The 14,745-nt window shown below is 44.5% G+C and overlaps 2 protein-coding genes across 12 annotated transcripts in view; one reads left to right on the top strand and one right to left on the bottom strand.

The window, feature by feature from the left end:
- Positions 1 to 44: 44 nt before the first annotated feature.
- Positions 45 to 14,745, top strand: part of ALPK1 (alpha kinase 1) — a 61,274-nt gene continuing 46,573 nt past the window's right edge. For 2 of the 8 annotated variants that reach the window (XM_054823498.1, XM_054823496.1), the window contains exon 1: positions 9,789 to 10,304. The gene's annotated coding sequence lies outside the window, so the exon portion shown is untranslated. Of the gene's footprint in view, positions 1,926 to 2,513; positions 2,654 to 9,187; positions 9,464 to 9,782; positions 10,305 to 11,442; positions 11,535 to 14,072; positions 14,213 to 14,745 lie in introns of those variants that run through there. The other 6 variants (XM_054823494.1, XM_054823495.1, XM_054823497.1 and 3 more) reach the window with 6 other exon arrangements.
- Positions 3,932 to 8,269, bottom strand: TIFA (TRAF interacting protein with forkhead associated domain). 4 transcript variants are annotated; one of them, XM_054823504.1, is made up of 3 exons: positions 8,058 to 8,269; positions 6,300 to 6,440; positions 3,932 to 5,273 (listed from the first exon to the last, which is right to left on the bottom strand). In XM_054823504.1, exon 3 carries the CDS (start codon positions 5,251 to 5,253, stop codon positions 4,693 to 4,695), a length of 561 nt encoding a protein of 186 aa, XP_054679479.1. In that variant the 5' UTR covers positions 5,254 to 5,273; positions 6,300 to 6,440; positions 8,058 to 8,269; the 3' UTR covers positions 3,932 to 4,692. The 4 variants fall into 4 exon arrangements, with proteins under 4 accessions (XP_054679479.1, XP_054679480.1, XP_054679478.1 ...); XM_054823505.1 differs by having other exon boundaries at positions 6,300 to 6,428; XM_054823503.1 differs by lacking the exon at positions 6,300 to 6,440.

Raw genomic sequence — 14,745 nt, 5'->3', positions numbered from 1 at the left:
CTGCAAAACGAATTTCACCCGTGGTAAACTGCAGTTTTTCCCTGTCTAGCTGCTTATAGTCTTCCTAGCCTTGTGTTGTCCTCGTTACATTTATTTTATTTTTTATTGCTTTATGGTAAGCACAGTTAACCTCAAACATAGTATAATCATCAGGTTAGGTAAGGTATTGTCTTGTATATTACGCCAGACGTAGCGTGTGCTAGATAGAAGAACAACTATAAAAATTCTTTGTATGAACTGGGAAATTTTAGTCGGTATCGAGGGGAGAACTGGGAGGACCAAAGTCTTGATTTTCCTGCCTGCTCCCAAACAGACCAATGTCTGTCACTACATGGTCCTTAAAATTCTTTATTTGTGGAAAACGTATAATTCAGCTCGACCAGAAAAGCAATGTTTTCTGAGCAAACCGGGGGAGGGATGATCGCTCTGCCGCTGGAGCAGGAAGAACAAGAACCTCAAGACTGAATTACTAGATCTGCCTTTTAAAAAGGGAAAAAAAGAAGTTGAAGTTACAAACAGTATGTTTAAGTGCTCTGGCTTTCCTGTGCCTCTAAGCTAATACGGACTGAAAATCAAGGAGTTGAGTTACTGCAGATCTGGTGTAATGTATTGTGTGGTTTCCCCGGATATTTAATGTAAGTTCTACTTTATAAAAAAGAAAAAGCTCACTGAAGAGAAGGTGCAAAACCCTTGTAGATCTCAAGCTTTCCCCAAAGTTTCAGTAAAGCCATTCTACTCTACTGTTCTTTTGTGTAGCTGTCTTGTTTTTCCCTGAAAAAAGGGGGACAGGGTGTAACTTCACCACTGCGGAGTAAAAGTAGTCAATCTGCATTGTCGGAAGAACTGAATTTGTGGGTGAAAGTTGTGTCACTGTTTTAGATCGTCTGAGCCTATAAGTAATAGCAGGGCTGTGACAGTGTGGCCCTTTTCGTGATAATTTGAACAAAACCACTGCACACTTGCATTAAATATGTACAAATATCAACTCTAATGAACAGATAAATCTTGTTGACAACATTCCATTTCTTAATTTAAATCGTAGGTATGTCACGGAAAATATTTTAATGTAATTATTTACATTTGCAATGCCTGTAATAAGCTTTAAAAATTTGTACACATCAAAATGTATATTTTGGGTTTGGCATAAGCTGCTACTGTGTAACTTCTGAACATTTATTTGTATAATATATTCCTACTGAAACAAGACAACTTTCTCAACATGTAAATAACATGTTTTTTACCTGCTGAAACTGTAACTTACCCTGTGGTGGTCACTACTTTTCCTGACCACTGAACGTGAGGTTATTAATTGGTTGTGACTGTGCTTTGAGGAAGGAAATTAGCTCATAGTCCTGCTTCTGGAATGAACAAGTGCTTAGGAAAAAGGAAGCTGACTCTAGCTAAAGGCTTTTACTGTGACGGGCACGTTCTGCAGCCATGATTATAATATACATTCTGCTTTTCAGAGCTCAGTGCACCAGAGTGACTTAAGAGATTATGGTCAATGTCTGTGGAAATTTTAAGAAATGGGAAGCTTATATGAACAGCTCATGTGAAACAATTCAACGGTACTGTAAAATGCAGATCTGTACAAATTTACGTCATTAAAATTTTCAGTCACTCGTACGTTTGGCAATGTTTTATCTGTTGCCGGTTTGGTGGCTGCTGCATCGTACGCAGCAAAAACAGCGTGTGAAGATGAATTGTGAAAAAGTTACCCAAAAATCACCCATGCGTCAGCTAAGTGAGGAAGGTTTTAATAGATAATTAGCTGTATCTTTACTGAATTCCATAGCATTTTTCTGGAGACGTGTTGTTTTGGAAAGGAAACTCTGACAAGCTGTGATAACAGAGAACTTGAAGAACTGGGAGCGTGGAGCCCTTTTTCTACCAGAATCGAGCAGCTGTACCCTCGTGCTTCAAGGGTAAGATAACCTGCCTTGTCTAATGTAAGAGCTTCCCTGTCTTGGTGTCTGTCTGAGCTTGACCTAGCTGATGGTGTCTGTATGTAGGAAATACAGTGGTTTTCACAGAAAAAAAGATTATTTTTGGTATGTTTCTATGCTGAAGCTGAGCCACTGTCAAATATAAAATCATTTGACGTGACAATTTGGGCAGTCTGTTCAGAGTTACTTGGTTCAGGGTAGAATTGGTGTTTCAGCTATTCTCTTTTAGTATTCCATGGTTGTGAATGCTCAGCCAGCTGAGCCAAGCCAAAACTTAGAAAAACGTTAGCTGCCTTTGTGTGGTGTATTTCTCACAGTTAAGCTGGCAGCATATGACTAATGGCAGCCTCGGGGTGGGGGGAAGCAGAAATAATGCTGCTTCTTCAGTCAAACGAACTTCTGCTGGTCAAATCAACCCAATGATAGGATCCTTTAGGAGAGGATTCACTTTTTAAAGCGTATTTTGGAGTTGATTTCCCCCCCCCCCCAGGTAAATATAGCTGTAGCAAGGATTAGTGTTTGTAGACCATTAAATTGCTGGGTTTTGGATTTTTTCCCATTCCCAAGGTTTTCTCTTGGTACCTGGAGATGTGCCTAAGGAATGCTCCGCTCTAGATCTGTGGATATCCATAGAGCCTCTCTGAACAGAGTGAATACAAAATCTACTGAGATCCAGCGCTCCAGACCAGACAGAAGATTTTTCTCGGGTAAGTGCTGTTTGTAGACGCTTCTGCTTAGCTATTGCACTTGGAAATTCGAGATTGAGATGGTTACTCGTTCTTTAGAAAATAGCTCAGAAAGCGTATGCGAGTAATATCAGTGTGGTAGGTGAATGTCCTCTGTGACAGGGCCAGTGAACAGAAATTGGGTAACAATACTGCTTAGCGGTACTACTAGCAACCTGGTTTTTAAGGCCAAATCAGTACAGAACAAGAACTTGTATGTCATCTGAAATAATTTAGGAGCGCTAATAGGAAGAGACCTGCTTACTGGGAATGGAAAACTAACCCTCCCTCGCACACGAGCTAAATTAGCGAACGTAAGAAATCCCGTGCGTTTTATGAGACTGATTTCATGGAAGAGCTTTTATGTGTAAGAGCTTGTTTCAGATTACATTTGCATCTTGCTCTCTTTCTCTAGACAGCTTTTCATATGCAGGTATTAGCCGGTCTCTGTCTAATTGAAGAGTAGGAAGGCTAGGTCAAAAGCGTGTAAAAGCTGAGCAGCCAACAGCTACTGTAAATCAGCAACCGGTAGCATCGTGTCTGGTGACACACGGAGATACCTGCTCAGGTTTGTTTTGTTAAGCTGAGGGGCTGGGTGTGTGACAGAGGCGTTTGTGCCGAGGCGGTGGCTGAATTGCATGTCTAAGCCAGGGACTGTAAAAGTGAAGTAAGTACTGGAGCCTGGCTCAAAGAGCAGTAAAGATGGGAACAAGGTATTTTTGGCAAGGATGAGATGAAGAGAGAAATGAAATCTTACAGAAGCCTGTGTTTGAGTTTTGTTGCCACCCCTGTGACTTCTTTCACTTGCGGTTGTTCGCCTTAATCTCAGGTTATGTTGTGTAATTCTGCTGTCCTCCCCTCAGTTATAATTCTGTTTTTCTTGTAATGATTAATGCTGAAATCCATCCTAATGTTTAGGGATGATAAGGTGGGTAACTCTTACCTGTGCTCCATTCTGGTTCTTTCCAGTGTGTCTTTCGAGCAAACTAAATTACTGGACAAAAAAACCCCGAGCTGAGCCCCTAGCAAAGAAAAAATTAACTGAAACAAGCTGAGAAATACTTAAGGTGGGGGGGGTGGTGCGTGTGAAATCTGAGAGAGCTTGGGGTGGGGAGTAGAGGTAGAAAACTTACTGAAAGTATTTTAGTCAGCTCTTATCTTGGTGCCATGCTGCTTTTAGAAAGCCCGGAATAGTGCCAGTGAAAATTTCTTACCTGGTTTGTCCTGGAAATAATTTTATTTGCCATAAGTGCTTTTAGATTGTAGGTGAAGATCCTTACTAGGCAACCAAAAGCTTTTATTAGAAAATTTATCTGGATTTTTACATACTGTGATTGCTGACACTGCGTGTTTATTTACATTCACAAGCATAAGTAGTTAACTTGAAATTAACTTAAAATTGAATTTTAGTTCATTTTAAAAACAGAAGAAAAAACTCACTGTGAAGTTAATAAAAACACTAATGCAAAGCTAATAAAAACATTAACTTTAAAGGACTATGCTGACAAAGTGGTTCTAAGCTGCAAAATTTGGAAAATTACAACCTAGGCTTGAAAATACTGTTTGGAATTTCATGTCAAAAGCAAAGCACCAAGTATTAACAAATGCAGCAGGACATTATGTCCCTGCTTAGCTTAACCTCTGCTGGGCGGCTAAAACACTGTTCTGCATGCTCTATATTAATGCCTTGAAATTAATATAGTGCCACCTGCAAGGCACGTGGTCACAGTTGAATTAAACCTGCTGCAAATGGCTTTGAGCGGCCCTCTGTGTTTCCCACACGTTGATGTGGCGAAGAGTGGTGATCAGAGAGCGCGTATGTCCCGGTGAAGACAGCGGCAGGAATCTCTTTGTGTTGAACAAAGTATGTTGTGCTATGCCAATGCTGAAAACAAGGAGAAAGAAGACTGATGTGCAGCGGTGAGAGCCATTGAGAACAATGGACTGAGATGACAGCCTTCAATTTTGGAAGTTGTGCAGGTTACAAGTGATCAAAACCTGCTCCAGCGTCTTTCTCCCCGCTAGCATGACTCGTTTTCATCAATCTCTATGGGGCTTTTACATTGGGAAGGAAACAAGGAAGAAACGCCGTTCTCGGGTGTAGGCTGTAGCGATGGCAGGCATCTTTCTTGTAAGATTGGCATTTCAGCCAAGTGTAAGTGAGTCTCAAAATAATCCACGGACTCCCCTTCTTGAATCTCTGCTAAAATCTGGTAGTCCCCAAAACAAATGATGCACTTCAACGGCAGGTCAATTTTGTTTAAGTAACCCAGTTCTGTTTGGTCCACCATCAGTTTTGTTCTCTTGCTCATGTTCTTTATCTCAAAACAAAATTCTGAGCTGTTCAGTTTTCTGTAAAACTGCAGTGAAAACTGAATCCGAGAAACACGAGTATCCATTAAGTTATAATGGCAGACAGTAGAATCGCGGCCAAACTTGGCCATGTCATCTGCCCTGACCTGTTCTCGCTGACAGAAATTCAAGCAACGAAACATCATCTTGTCGTCTTGGCAAGGATGATAAAAGGTCATGTGGAGACATGTTACTGTTTCTTCAGTTTCAGCTTCTTCAAAAGAGGTCATGATGAAATGAGTCCTCAGAACTACAACAAAGAAGGAAAATCACAGCATGAAATCGCCGTAGTACCGAAAAAATTGGCTTCAGTGTGGCCTTAAAATACTTCATGTACTGTTGTATAGTGACCGTATGTAATTTATAGCAACCTGGCTGACCGTAAATGTAAGGAAACCACCAGAATGAAGAGGGAGGTGAGCCTGCCTGGTCCACGATGACCATCATTCCCCACCACTTGGCCACAGCAGACTGACAGCTCTGTGCTGAGCTTTTCCCAGCAGTGGATCTCCCACCTCCCGCAATGGCTGCCTAGCACTTGGGAACTCTGAAGAATGCCAACGACTGTAAATTGTTGCCAGCTAGTTCTTCATGAGGGTCTTTGCAGGTAGATTTGTCTTCGGAAGAAATCTGTCACTTAGCAGTGATAGTAAGGTTTACTTGATGGAGCATTAAGTAGTGTTTGGGCTTGCGCGCTCTGTTTTACAGGGCAGCCTTTTGACTAGAAGGTATCGGGCAAATGACTTCTACAAAAGCAGTCTGACCGGAGGTGGTAATATTTAAAATGTCTATAAAGTACTCTTTTTGGCTCTTTACTCAGAATTTACCTTTTGTATGAAACAAAAGACAGTGTTTAGAAGCAGCTGATGTGACAGTATGTAAAATGAAAGCAAAAGCTGGAATATCAGCGAGCCCTACAGGAGAACTTGTCACCAGCTCTAGGTATTTCCCCATTGCCTATTGGAAAGTCCCAGCTGTCTGCTGCAGAAATACTTCACTAAGCACTAAAAATAACTTTGGTTTGGTTTTGTTGGTTTGGGGGTTTTTTTTTAAGCTTCTCATGCAGTACAGAGATGCTTGCTTATGAACTAAATTCTGTCCCAAAGTCTGAGGGACTGCAGTGCATCCAAATAAAATCTGAGACACCTTAGCAAACACTGTGCTCTGGTCCTCTATGCATGCAAGGCCAGTGTTTTGCTGCCCTGAAACTTAGTCTCAAGAAATAAAAGGGTGGGTATGTAAAGTAGGACCAGGCAATGAGTTCTCATTTACTCACCAGAGAAACATGTGAGCAGCCATTTAACTGGACTTGTACAGTGCAGATATTTGTTGTGTTTCTTCTTGGAGATTGCAGTAAGTTCCAGACGTGTCACACAAGGATCAGAGCTTTCTCACCAGCTCTAATCTGTGAATGATGCTGAAAAGCTGCTTACAATTTAACCTGTGTTTTTATGGCTAGGTGAATCATCACTGCAGTCAAGTTGGGTTTTTTTAAGGCTAAATTATACCACTGTACATAAACTCTAAGGCTACAACAGTGCTTCTACCAAGCTTAGCTGATTAGAGAAACAGACAATTTCAAGTAGCTCTGAGCTCACTTTAAAACAAACTAGGAAATATCATCTGTGCTTTTGACATAAGTAGAGATGCCCTGATGGCAGGTTATTCCTTTGTCATCTGTAAGACAAGCCGCGGGTGGCATTGCTATCAATCCCTCCTCCTCCTCAACTCGGAGGAGCTGGAAGCAGCTCTGTGAGCGGGACGGTGGACCGTCTCTTTTCTGCGCTCAGCTCTGCCCTTTGCTGGTTGGCACCAGTAAGAGGATGTGAGATGTTACTTGAGGTCAGCTTTGGTTACAGGGGAAAACCAAGGCATTTCACTTTGTTCCAGAGCAGCATACAGAGAAAGTTTTCTGTCTCGGGTTGAACTTGATACCAACTTAAAAGCATGTTCTGCTTCCATTAATATCTTAACTGTTTTCTGAAATTGATCGGGACTGGGCAGAACATATATTTTGAGAAATATGGGGTCTACACAACTGTATATCACATCAAGGCAAAATATTGGCTTTATTCACATGTTGATGAATTTTACGAATGGCTACATTAATTAGGGAAGGGGAAGAAGGGCCACTGATGGCTTCAGCAGAACCCACTGAGCCAGGATCTCAACAGCTCCCACAGACCCGGTGTGCCGGGATAACTGTGTTCATAGTAGCTAGTACAGGGCTGTGTTTTGGATTCGTGCTGAAAGGTGTCGATAACACAGGGATGCTTTTGTTATCGCTGAGCGGTGCTCGCACAGAGCCAAGGCCTTTTCTGCTCCTCACGCCACCCCACCAGCGAGTAGCGGGGGGTGCCCAGGCAGCTGGAGGGGACACAGCTGGGACACCTGACCCCAATGCCCAAAGGGATATCCCCTACCATATGAGATCAGGCTCAGCATATGAAGCTGGGGGAAGGAGGAGGAAGGGGGGAGATGTTTGGAGCAATGGCATCTGTCTTCCCAAGTAACTGTTACTTGGGAAGGAGCCCTGCTTTCCTGGAAATGCCTGCGATGGGAAGTGGAGAATGAATTCCTTGTGTTGCTGTGCGTGCATGGCTTTTGCTTTCCTTGTTAAACTGTCTTTATCTGAAGGCAGAGCTTTCTCACTTTCACTCCCCTGAGTCTCTCCCACATCCTGCCGGGGAGAAGCGAGCGAGCGGCTGGCCAGGGTTAAACCACCACAGTCAAACCACCACGGTCCTTTCTAATGCCCAACGTGGGGCTCGAAGGGGTCGAGATAATGACATGTTTGATGGGAATGTGCTAGATGGAATTTACAGGCGTTATTGCTGGTTTTAGCTATTAACTGGCAGACTCCCGTGCTTCCCACAGGGCTTGCTGGTATAGTAGAGCGTAGTGCTGGTTAGTGGTGGCTTTTTGCCTTGGCCGCTCGCTGCAGTGAGATCTCTAAAGCTGTCATCCTGCTCTGCCCGTACCCGCGGGCCCGGCCCGCCTCCTTCCCCGCACCTCGGCCCGGCCTCCCCCTCACCTGTCAGCGGGCGGCAGCGCCCTCGGCCTCCGGCCGCCTTCCCTCCTGCCCGCCGCGGGGAAGCGCGTCTCAGGTACCTGCCGGAGGGTCCGCGCTGGCGGGGGCTGCGGTTTCCAACGGCTCCTCACACACCGGTACCGCCGGGTGGGGAGGCGGGGAGCGACCGGCAGCGCTGTGGGCCGCTGGGCCGGCGGCAGGGCCCTCCCGCCAGCAGGGCGCGGGCCGGCTGTGAGGGAAGGCGGGGGCCGGCTGTGAGGGAAGGGCGGGGGCAGCGGGCCGCCTCAAGGCCGGGGAGGGTGGACTTCGGTTATTTTTCCAAAAAGTATACCGAGATCTTTTATTATAGTGAATAAACCGGAAAAAAAAAAAAAGTAGCCTCAGCTCTGGCTGGGATTTTACGTGGACATCTAAAAATCCTGCGTCATAACTTCAAAGCAGTAGTCGCAGGGAGGGCAAGGATATATGATGCAGCGTGCCCAGGCTCGGGTTTCAAGTAAAATAACTTCAGTTTTATTCTCCACCCTCAAATTAACGCTTTAAAGAGTAAAGCACTTTAGTAAGCAGCATATTATAAGCGTAGTATTTGGCTGATGATGTTCTTAAATATTTCAAAGTAGTTGGTTATTTGCTTTAAGGAATGGTGGTTCAGCTTTATTATGTTGCCTTTGCGTGGCGGGGGGGAACACCTGGCTGCTGATGTAAGTTGAGTTGAAAACTTTCCATTTTACTAGAAATCCTGAGGCAGCCCTGCCATCTGGTAGGAAAAAATGAGCAATTCTCTCTCAACTGCTTCATCTTTCATATTAAGCAAGATGACTTCATCTTGATCTGAATCCCAGATACTTGCTCTTCTCCCTTTGCTGTGCTTAGCAAGGTGGTGTGCCTCGATAAGTACTGTAGGTTTGATTGCTTTGGCACGGGCCGTGGAGGATTGTGTTGGTTCATATAAATTTATTTTTTCATTTGTGAGTTCCTTTTATTTATTCAGCAAACAGGTAAATTATTCGTGGGTTGATAAGTTCCTTTATGGTTCTTGTAAAATGGCTTTTATCCGTACACAGGCGAATATGTCTGCTGCGTGTGCCCTATTCCCCTTAGATCAGAAAAAGAGAGGTTAGACTGTTTTTCAAGAAGTTAGCTTGAGAAGCAGAGAGAGGAAAACAGATTTTTTTCCAGGTTTCTCCCTTAGCAGAATACTTTTCCTGCAGCAGGCAGGGATGGGCGTCTGTGTTCACACAAAAGCACTTTGCTGCTTTCTGGAAAAGCCAGAGTTGTGCAACCTTGCTGTTTATTGCATCTGATGGTGGTTGTAATTCCTGTCAGCCCTTTGGTTCCGGAAACAGCCTGCTTCCCAGGCAGCGAGAGCGCTTTTCCGATAGGATTACTTTATACTCGTACCTATTGAGGTATGTAAGTACCCTTCTTATTTTTTTTCCTTAGGATTACGTAACCTTATATTAACTACATATTCCTTATTAGTTTATGATTTAAATATAGCTCTGCGTGCTTTCATGCAGGAGAGGACAGGAAATGGATTTACTGCCTCTGTCTCTGGTAAATTTCTAACTGGTTGAAATGCTGCCAGCTTCAGGAAAACAACTCTGTGTTTGCCTTGTATGAGGAAAAAAAATTCAGGCACTCTGTGCTTGTGGGTTTTTTGGGGATTTTCTGGCTAAAATGGTTCCATGGTTTACCGGAGTTCGTTTTTGTATTCCACCAAGTTCTCTTTTTTTTAAATTGAAATTTCTGCAGTTGAAAGCGAAACTCCAAATAAACTTGTAAAGCTCTGCAGGGCTGAGCTGTCCTGCGTGGTGAGCAAGCTACTGGGACTTGGGCCAGGGGAGCTGATGTCAACATTAACGTCGTTGCTCTTGCTGCTGTCCTGTTTTGTGTTGCCTGCACAACTCCTTCTCCCCTCGAGGTTGTGATTGTTCCCGGACGTGCTTTCCTTTCCGGAGCGTGAATCTGCTCTGGTGTCCTTGGAGATCTTCAACGGATAGCGGGGGTGATGGAAATTTGAGCCTTCCCATGTCGCGCTGTGAAGCCGGTGGCACGTGGCGTTCCCTTGTATTACGAAGACAGCGTGGGATATGAAGATAAAGGTGGAGCAGAACCATGTTTTCTCCTCTCAAGTTGCCTTCCAGCTGACTGGTTTTCGGACACCTGTATTTGTTGCCTTGCCAATCCCTAGAGAAGAGGAAGGCCTAGGAAAAGTCATATTTGTTACTTTAAATGGATGTTTCCTGCGTACGTATTCCCAGTGTGGCTTCTTGATCTAATTATTGGTGACACATTATTGACGCTAGTCGCTTGGGCTAATTAAGTATTTGTGATGTGTAGGCTGAAAGAGTCAGGTGGTTTTGGCTTGGCTGTGGTGGTGTATTGTTTTTCTTACAAGTGATTTGTAAGGCTTTGGGTAACTCCAGAGCCTAAACAAGCAAATCTGGAAAATAGAAGAATACTAGGAACTCTTACATTGCTTTCAGTCATGACTGGCTTAGAAAATCTGAGAGTCAGTGAGGGCAAATATGTGGTGTTCTCTTTCTGGGAAGTTGATGGTACGTCAGAAGAGTTATAGAAAGTGTATTCTGGGTTAGTGAAGGGAAGGACTGTTTTTGAGTCATTCAGAAAGAATTCACTGGAACACAAATATTCAGTGTGAAAGCTTCTTTCCCAAGCTTCCTCCCTGTGCTTTAACACACTGTTAGAAACCTTATCAGAAGATCCCTGGATTTTTTGGGTGCTCTGGCACATGGTGCAGTTGGCATGGCTGTTAATGGCCTGCCTCGCCGGTCACGACTTGGGAAGGCTGTGATAGCTTTTCTCGGACGCTCAGGAATCACGTCCTTTATAGTTCTGTCTCTCTTGCCGCATAAAAGCTGTTCTGCGGACATTTGAGGTGAGGTACGAGACCAGCAGTAGTCTGGACCGATCTGAAACTTTCTATTTCCCTCTGCTATTTAAACGAACATAATGAAAGTATCCTTATCCTGTTGGAGCAAAAGCAAGTCTGCCCTGATTTCAGTGGCGCTGAGATTTCACCATGGTTCTGTCCTTCCCTCTTAAGGCCAGGTTTTACATGTGGTGATCAAAACTGCTGATCCAGTGCTTAGGTTTGCCAGCTGTGTGATGGAATGGATGCAGGTGTAAAGGTTGACTGCACTTGTAAATGTTGTATAAGAATGATTTCTGTGGTTTTTCTGGTGGCCTGTTTTTGGCTTACCGGCTTTCCCACTCACTGGTACAGCTTGCCAGCAGCGAAGCAGATGCTGTGACCTCATGAGACCTCTTACAGCAAACTTTGCATTAGAAATACTTGCAGTGGATTTGAATGCATTGGGGTTTGGGTTTAAGGCATATATGCAGAGATGCCGTTTTTCTGCAGGGTTGGCCTCTCGCCACAAGAGGACATAAGCAACACGCTCATGTTTCGATGTCATACGTGTGAAAGATGTGAAGTGCAATCTCCGGAGTGAGGTTAGCAGAAAGCCTGCGAAGAGCGCAACGGGTCAGCCCCCCAGCCCTCTCCGTATTCCCGTGGTTTGTGCAGCCCCGCGGGCACGGCTCCTGAGGGACGTGCGCTCTGTCCGCTGACTTTCCCCACTCTTAAACGCCTCGCTCTGCATCTTGCTACTGTGGGCGCCTGGCTCATGGGGCTGGGCGTGCTGGGTGTTGGGGAGCACGCTGCACTTATACCTCCTCTGTCCCAGGGCTTGCTCTCCTGGGGTGGCCCAGGGGTGACCTGAAATCGTCCTTCACTTGTTGTGGGATGTACGGAGACACAGAGGGGGAGGTTGGTGAGAGCCAATTGCTGCTTTAGAGCCATAAAGTCTGGGCTGGGGGATGTGTTGGTATGTGTGTAGACGATGCTAGGGAATAATAATAATCACTGCCTACACCTCTAATGTGTCTTTGGTATTTCAACCCACCTGTGCCCTGCTGCTGCTCTTCCTTTCTGCTTCACAGCCTGACCCAAACCACCTTAGTGCTGTTGAGGGTACAGAGGTGGGAGCCGGTAGGTGGCAATGTGTGGCCAGACATGGGGAGCCACCATTTGTTGTGGGGTTTTTGGTGGTTTTTTGTGTTTTGTGGTTTTGGGGTTTTTTTAAGTCAGAAACTTCACTTTGATATGGCAAGAGCTGTTGTGTTACTTGTAAGTTAATGGTGAAAATGGCAGTGGTAACTTGCTGGAGTTTGTTTGGGACACGCATTACAGAGTATGCAACGACCTGTAGGTGGGTTCTGCAATGAGTTGTTATTACTGTACAGCAATCAAGTGCTTCATGTTCAAACAGAAGAGAAATAGATGAAGCTCAAAGACACATGTATTCTAAAGATAAAGCAAGATAGTCAGCTGGATCTCAGAGGGAGAGGGAGGAGAGATGCATGGGAAGGAGGTGCGTTCACTGAACTTTTAGATCCCGGTGCCAAGAACAGCTCTACTCGATGAAGCAGAGAGGAGGCTTTCCAAAGGAAGGGGGGAGAGCACAGTTCACTCTGTTTATTTACTACTTTGCTCCTTGTTTACTTGGGGAAAAAGAACTTCTCCATTTCCCATCTCACCTGACTGGAATAAACTAATGAGGAAGCTCACCTTGATTACTGATGAGAACTATTTCTTACAAGATGGACTTTGTTTATGGCACTGTCCAAGTTTATGCCACTCTCGACATCACGGTCTGCCCTTGATCCTCCTTCTGAACGCCTCCTCCCTTTCGCTTCTTTCTTGCCTGTCTGCTGTCTCAGTTTCTCTTCCATCTTCGTGCCCTTCTTGCTGTCTGTTGTTCTTTGCTCTTGCCACCCCCCTGATTGTTTTTCCTACCCCCTCTGTCACTCCCTCCACCCTTTGTTTTTTCTCTGGGGCCTTTCTCCTTCTGTCTGGATTTTCTCCCTTTCATCCATCCCACTGCCCTTAATTCCGCTTTCTCCCCAGTTTGCTTTCGCTGCTCAGGACTAGACACCTGTGGAGTGATTTACAAGACAAGTGAAAACACACAGTCACGGGGCAGCAAGGAAGCAAACACTGGGAAGAGACCAGGAGGTGGAACAGACTGTTGGCATCATGCAGCAAGACCCGGTGGTGGGTCCTCAGCATTTCCCTCCTTATTCTGTTGAAAGGATGGCTGCCGTCTCTATAAATAACTGGTAGAGATCCAGGGCTAGGAAAAGAAAGCACAGCAGGGGCACTGTGGAAAGAGGAAGAGGTGTTCCTTGTCACTTGGAGCCCCTTCTTATTGACAGCTGTGTCTTTGGAGGAAGGTTCATGCAGCTTGGTGGGAGAGAAGCTCCTGTAATTCCAGCTTTCGTGAGTCAAGAAGTGGAAAAAGAAGAGTAAGGGAGGTTCGATGCCTCCCTGTAGATCAGGTGGGGCTTGCTCAAAAGTAAATCATCTTTAAGCCCTGATACAGAAGAAAAATTGTCAGCTCTTCCCTGTTGTCTTTTTTTTTGAAGTTGGAACAAAGCCTGGAGTCTTAAGTATGTCAGAGCATTGTGTTTCTCAGAGAAGAGTGTCTTAATGGATTTCAGTAGAGTTGAAAATGAAAAAAAAAAATTGTGCAACTTAAAAACATGTTGGGGATGAGTAGTCTGTGCACAGCTGCTGATTGTAACTGTGTTCGTGGGGTTCCCCTGTGTCTTCTAATAATAGTTAAAAAGCTGTGGGGTTTTTGTTGGCGAGTCCTACTGGAGTTCTCTGTTATTTACCAATAACTGCGAGTCCAGCTTTCAGTTATTTGGTGATCTTCTCCCATCTTGGTCTGTGGAAGTGCTTTACCATTTGAAGTTTTGCTCCCCTAGCTGTACTTCCCTATGTTTCTAGCTGGCATATACATCTCCCTACGTTTGTTATTTTGTGGAACTTCTCTCAAACTCTTATCAAACAGATAAGGCTTTTCCTTCTGTAATTGCTTCCAAGTATACAATTCACGTGTGATTTATTTTTTTTATTCCCTCCCTCCCCCTTGATAGCCGATGGACTTCCTACGTATGACCTATAATATCTTGATGATCTCTCAGTTTTTGGCCTTGTCAGATCGAGTGAGGGTTTATCAACCTTTATAGTCCCACTGATCAACTGTGACGGGTAGGAGACCCAACAGCATTCTTTGCAAGAACTGGAACAACCGTCCAGATTTCCTACAAAGATTACAGTAGAGGTAAGTCTGTTCTCCCTAGGTGATCACCGTCAAACATTTCAGTTTGTTCTCTGCTATTTCCTCTTCTAGAGTACTCAGCTGAGGAAACTGCATGCTCTCAAAGTGGCCAGATACCAGCAGTAATCAAAGGCATCACAATACATAGTTCAGCTAGTGGAAAGTATTTCAAATACTGTATTGGGAATTGATAAGGTTCTAACAAAGATGAAATCTATTTGCTGCATTAAAAAAATCTGTTTCCTCTTGCTCTGAAGCAAGTCCATTGGAGCGTAAAAACTCTGAGAATTGGTACAGGCCCCCCAGTGAAGTGGTTTGGCTGAAAGCAGAAGCTTCACCGCTCCAGCACGCCTTGGAATAGCCTCCAAAACACCATCTCTGTACTTCTTTACATCCGCCACATGAGGGACGATGTGGTCTTGTCTCCTAGGTATATAGTAGCAAGCCTAAATGTGTTGTAATGTCAACATTTTGGATGAGATGGTATTTTGATAGCAAGGACCTTAAACACTGCCTTCACTGGCACCAGGATTTTT

This window comes from Grus americana, chromosome 4 (assembly GCF_028858705.1).
Source record: "Grus americana isolate bGruAme1 chromosome 4, bGruAme1.mat, whole genome shotgun sequence".
In the NCBI taxonomy this organism is placed as follows: domain Eukaryota; kingdom Metazoa; phylum Chordata; class Aves; order Gruiformes; family Gruidae; genus Grus; species Grus americana.
Note: the sequence above shows the minus strand (reverse complement) of the source record. Positions and strands in the feature narration are given on the sequence as shown.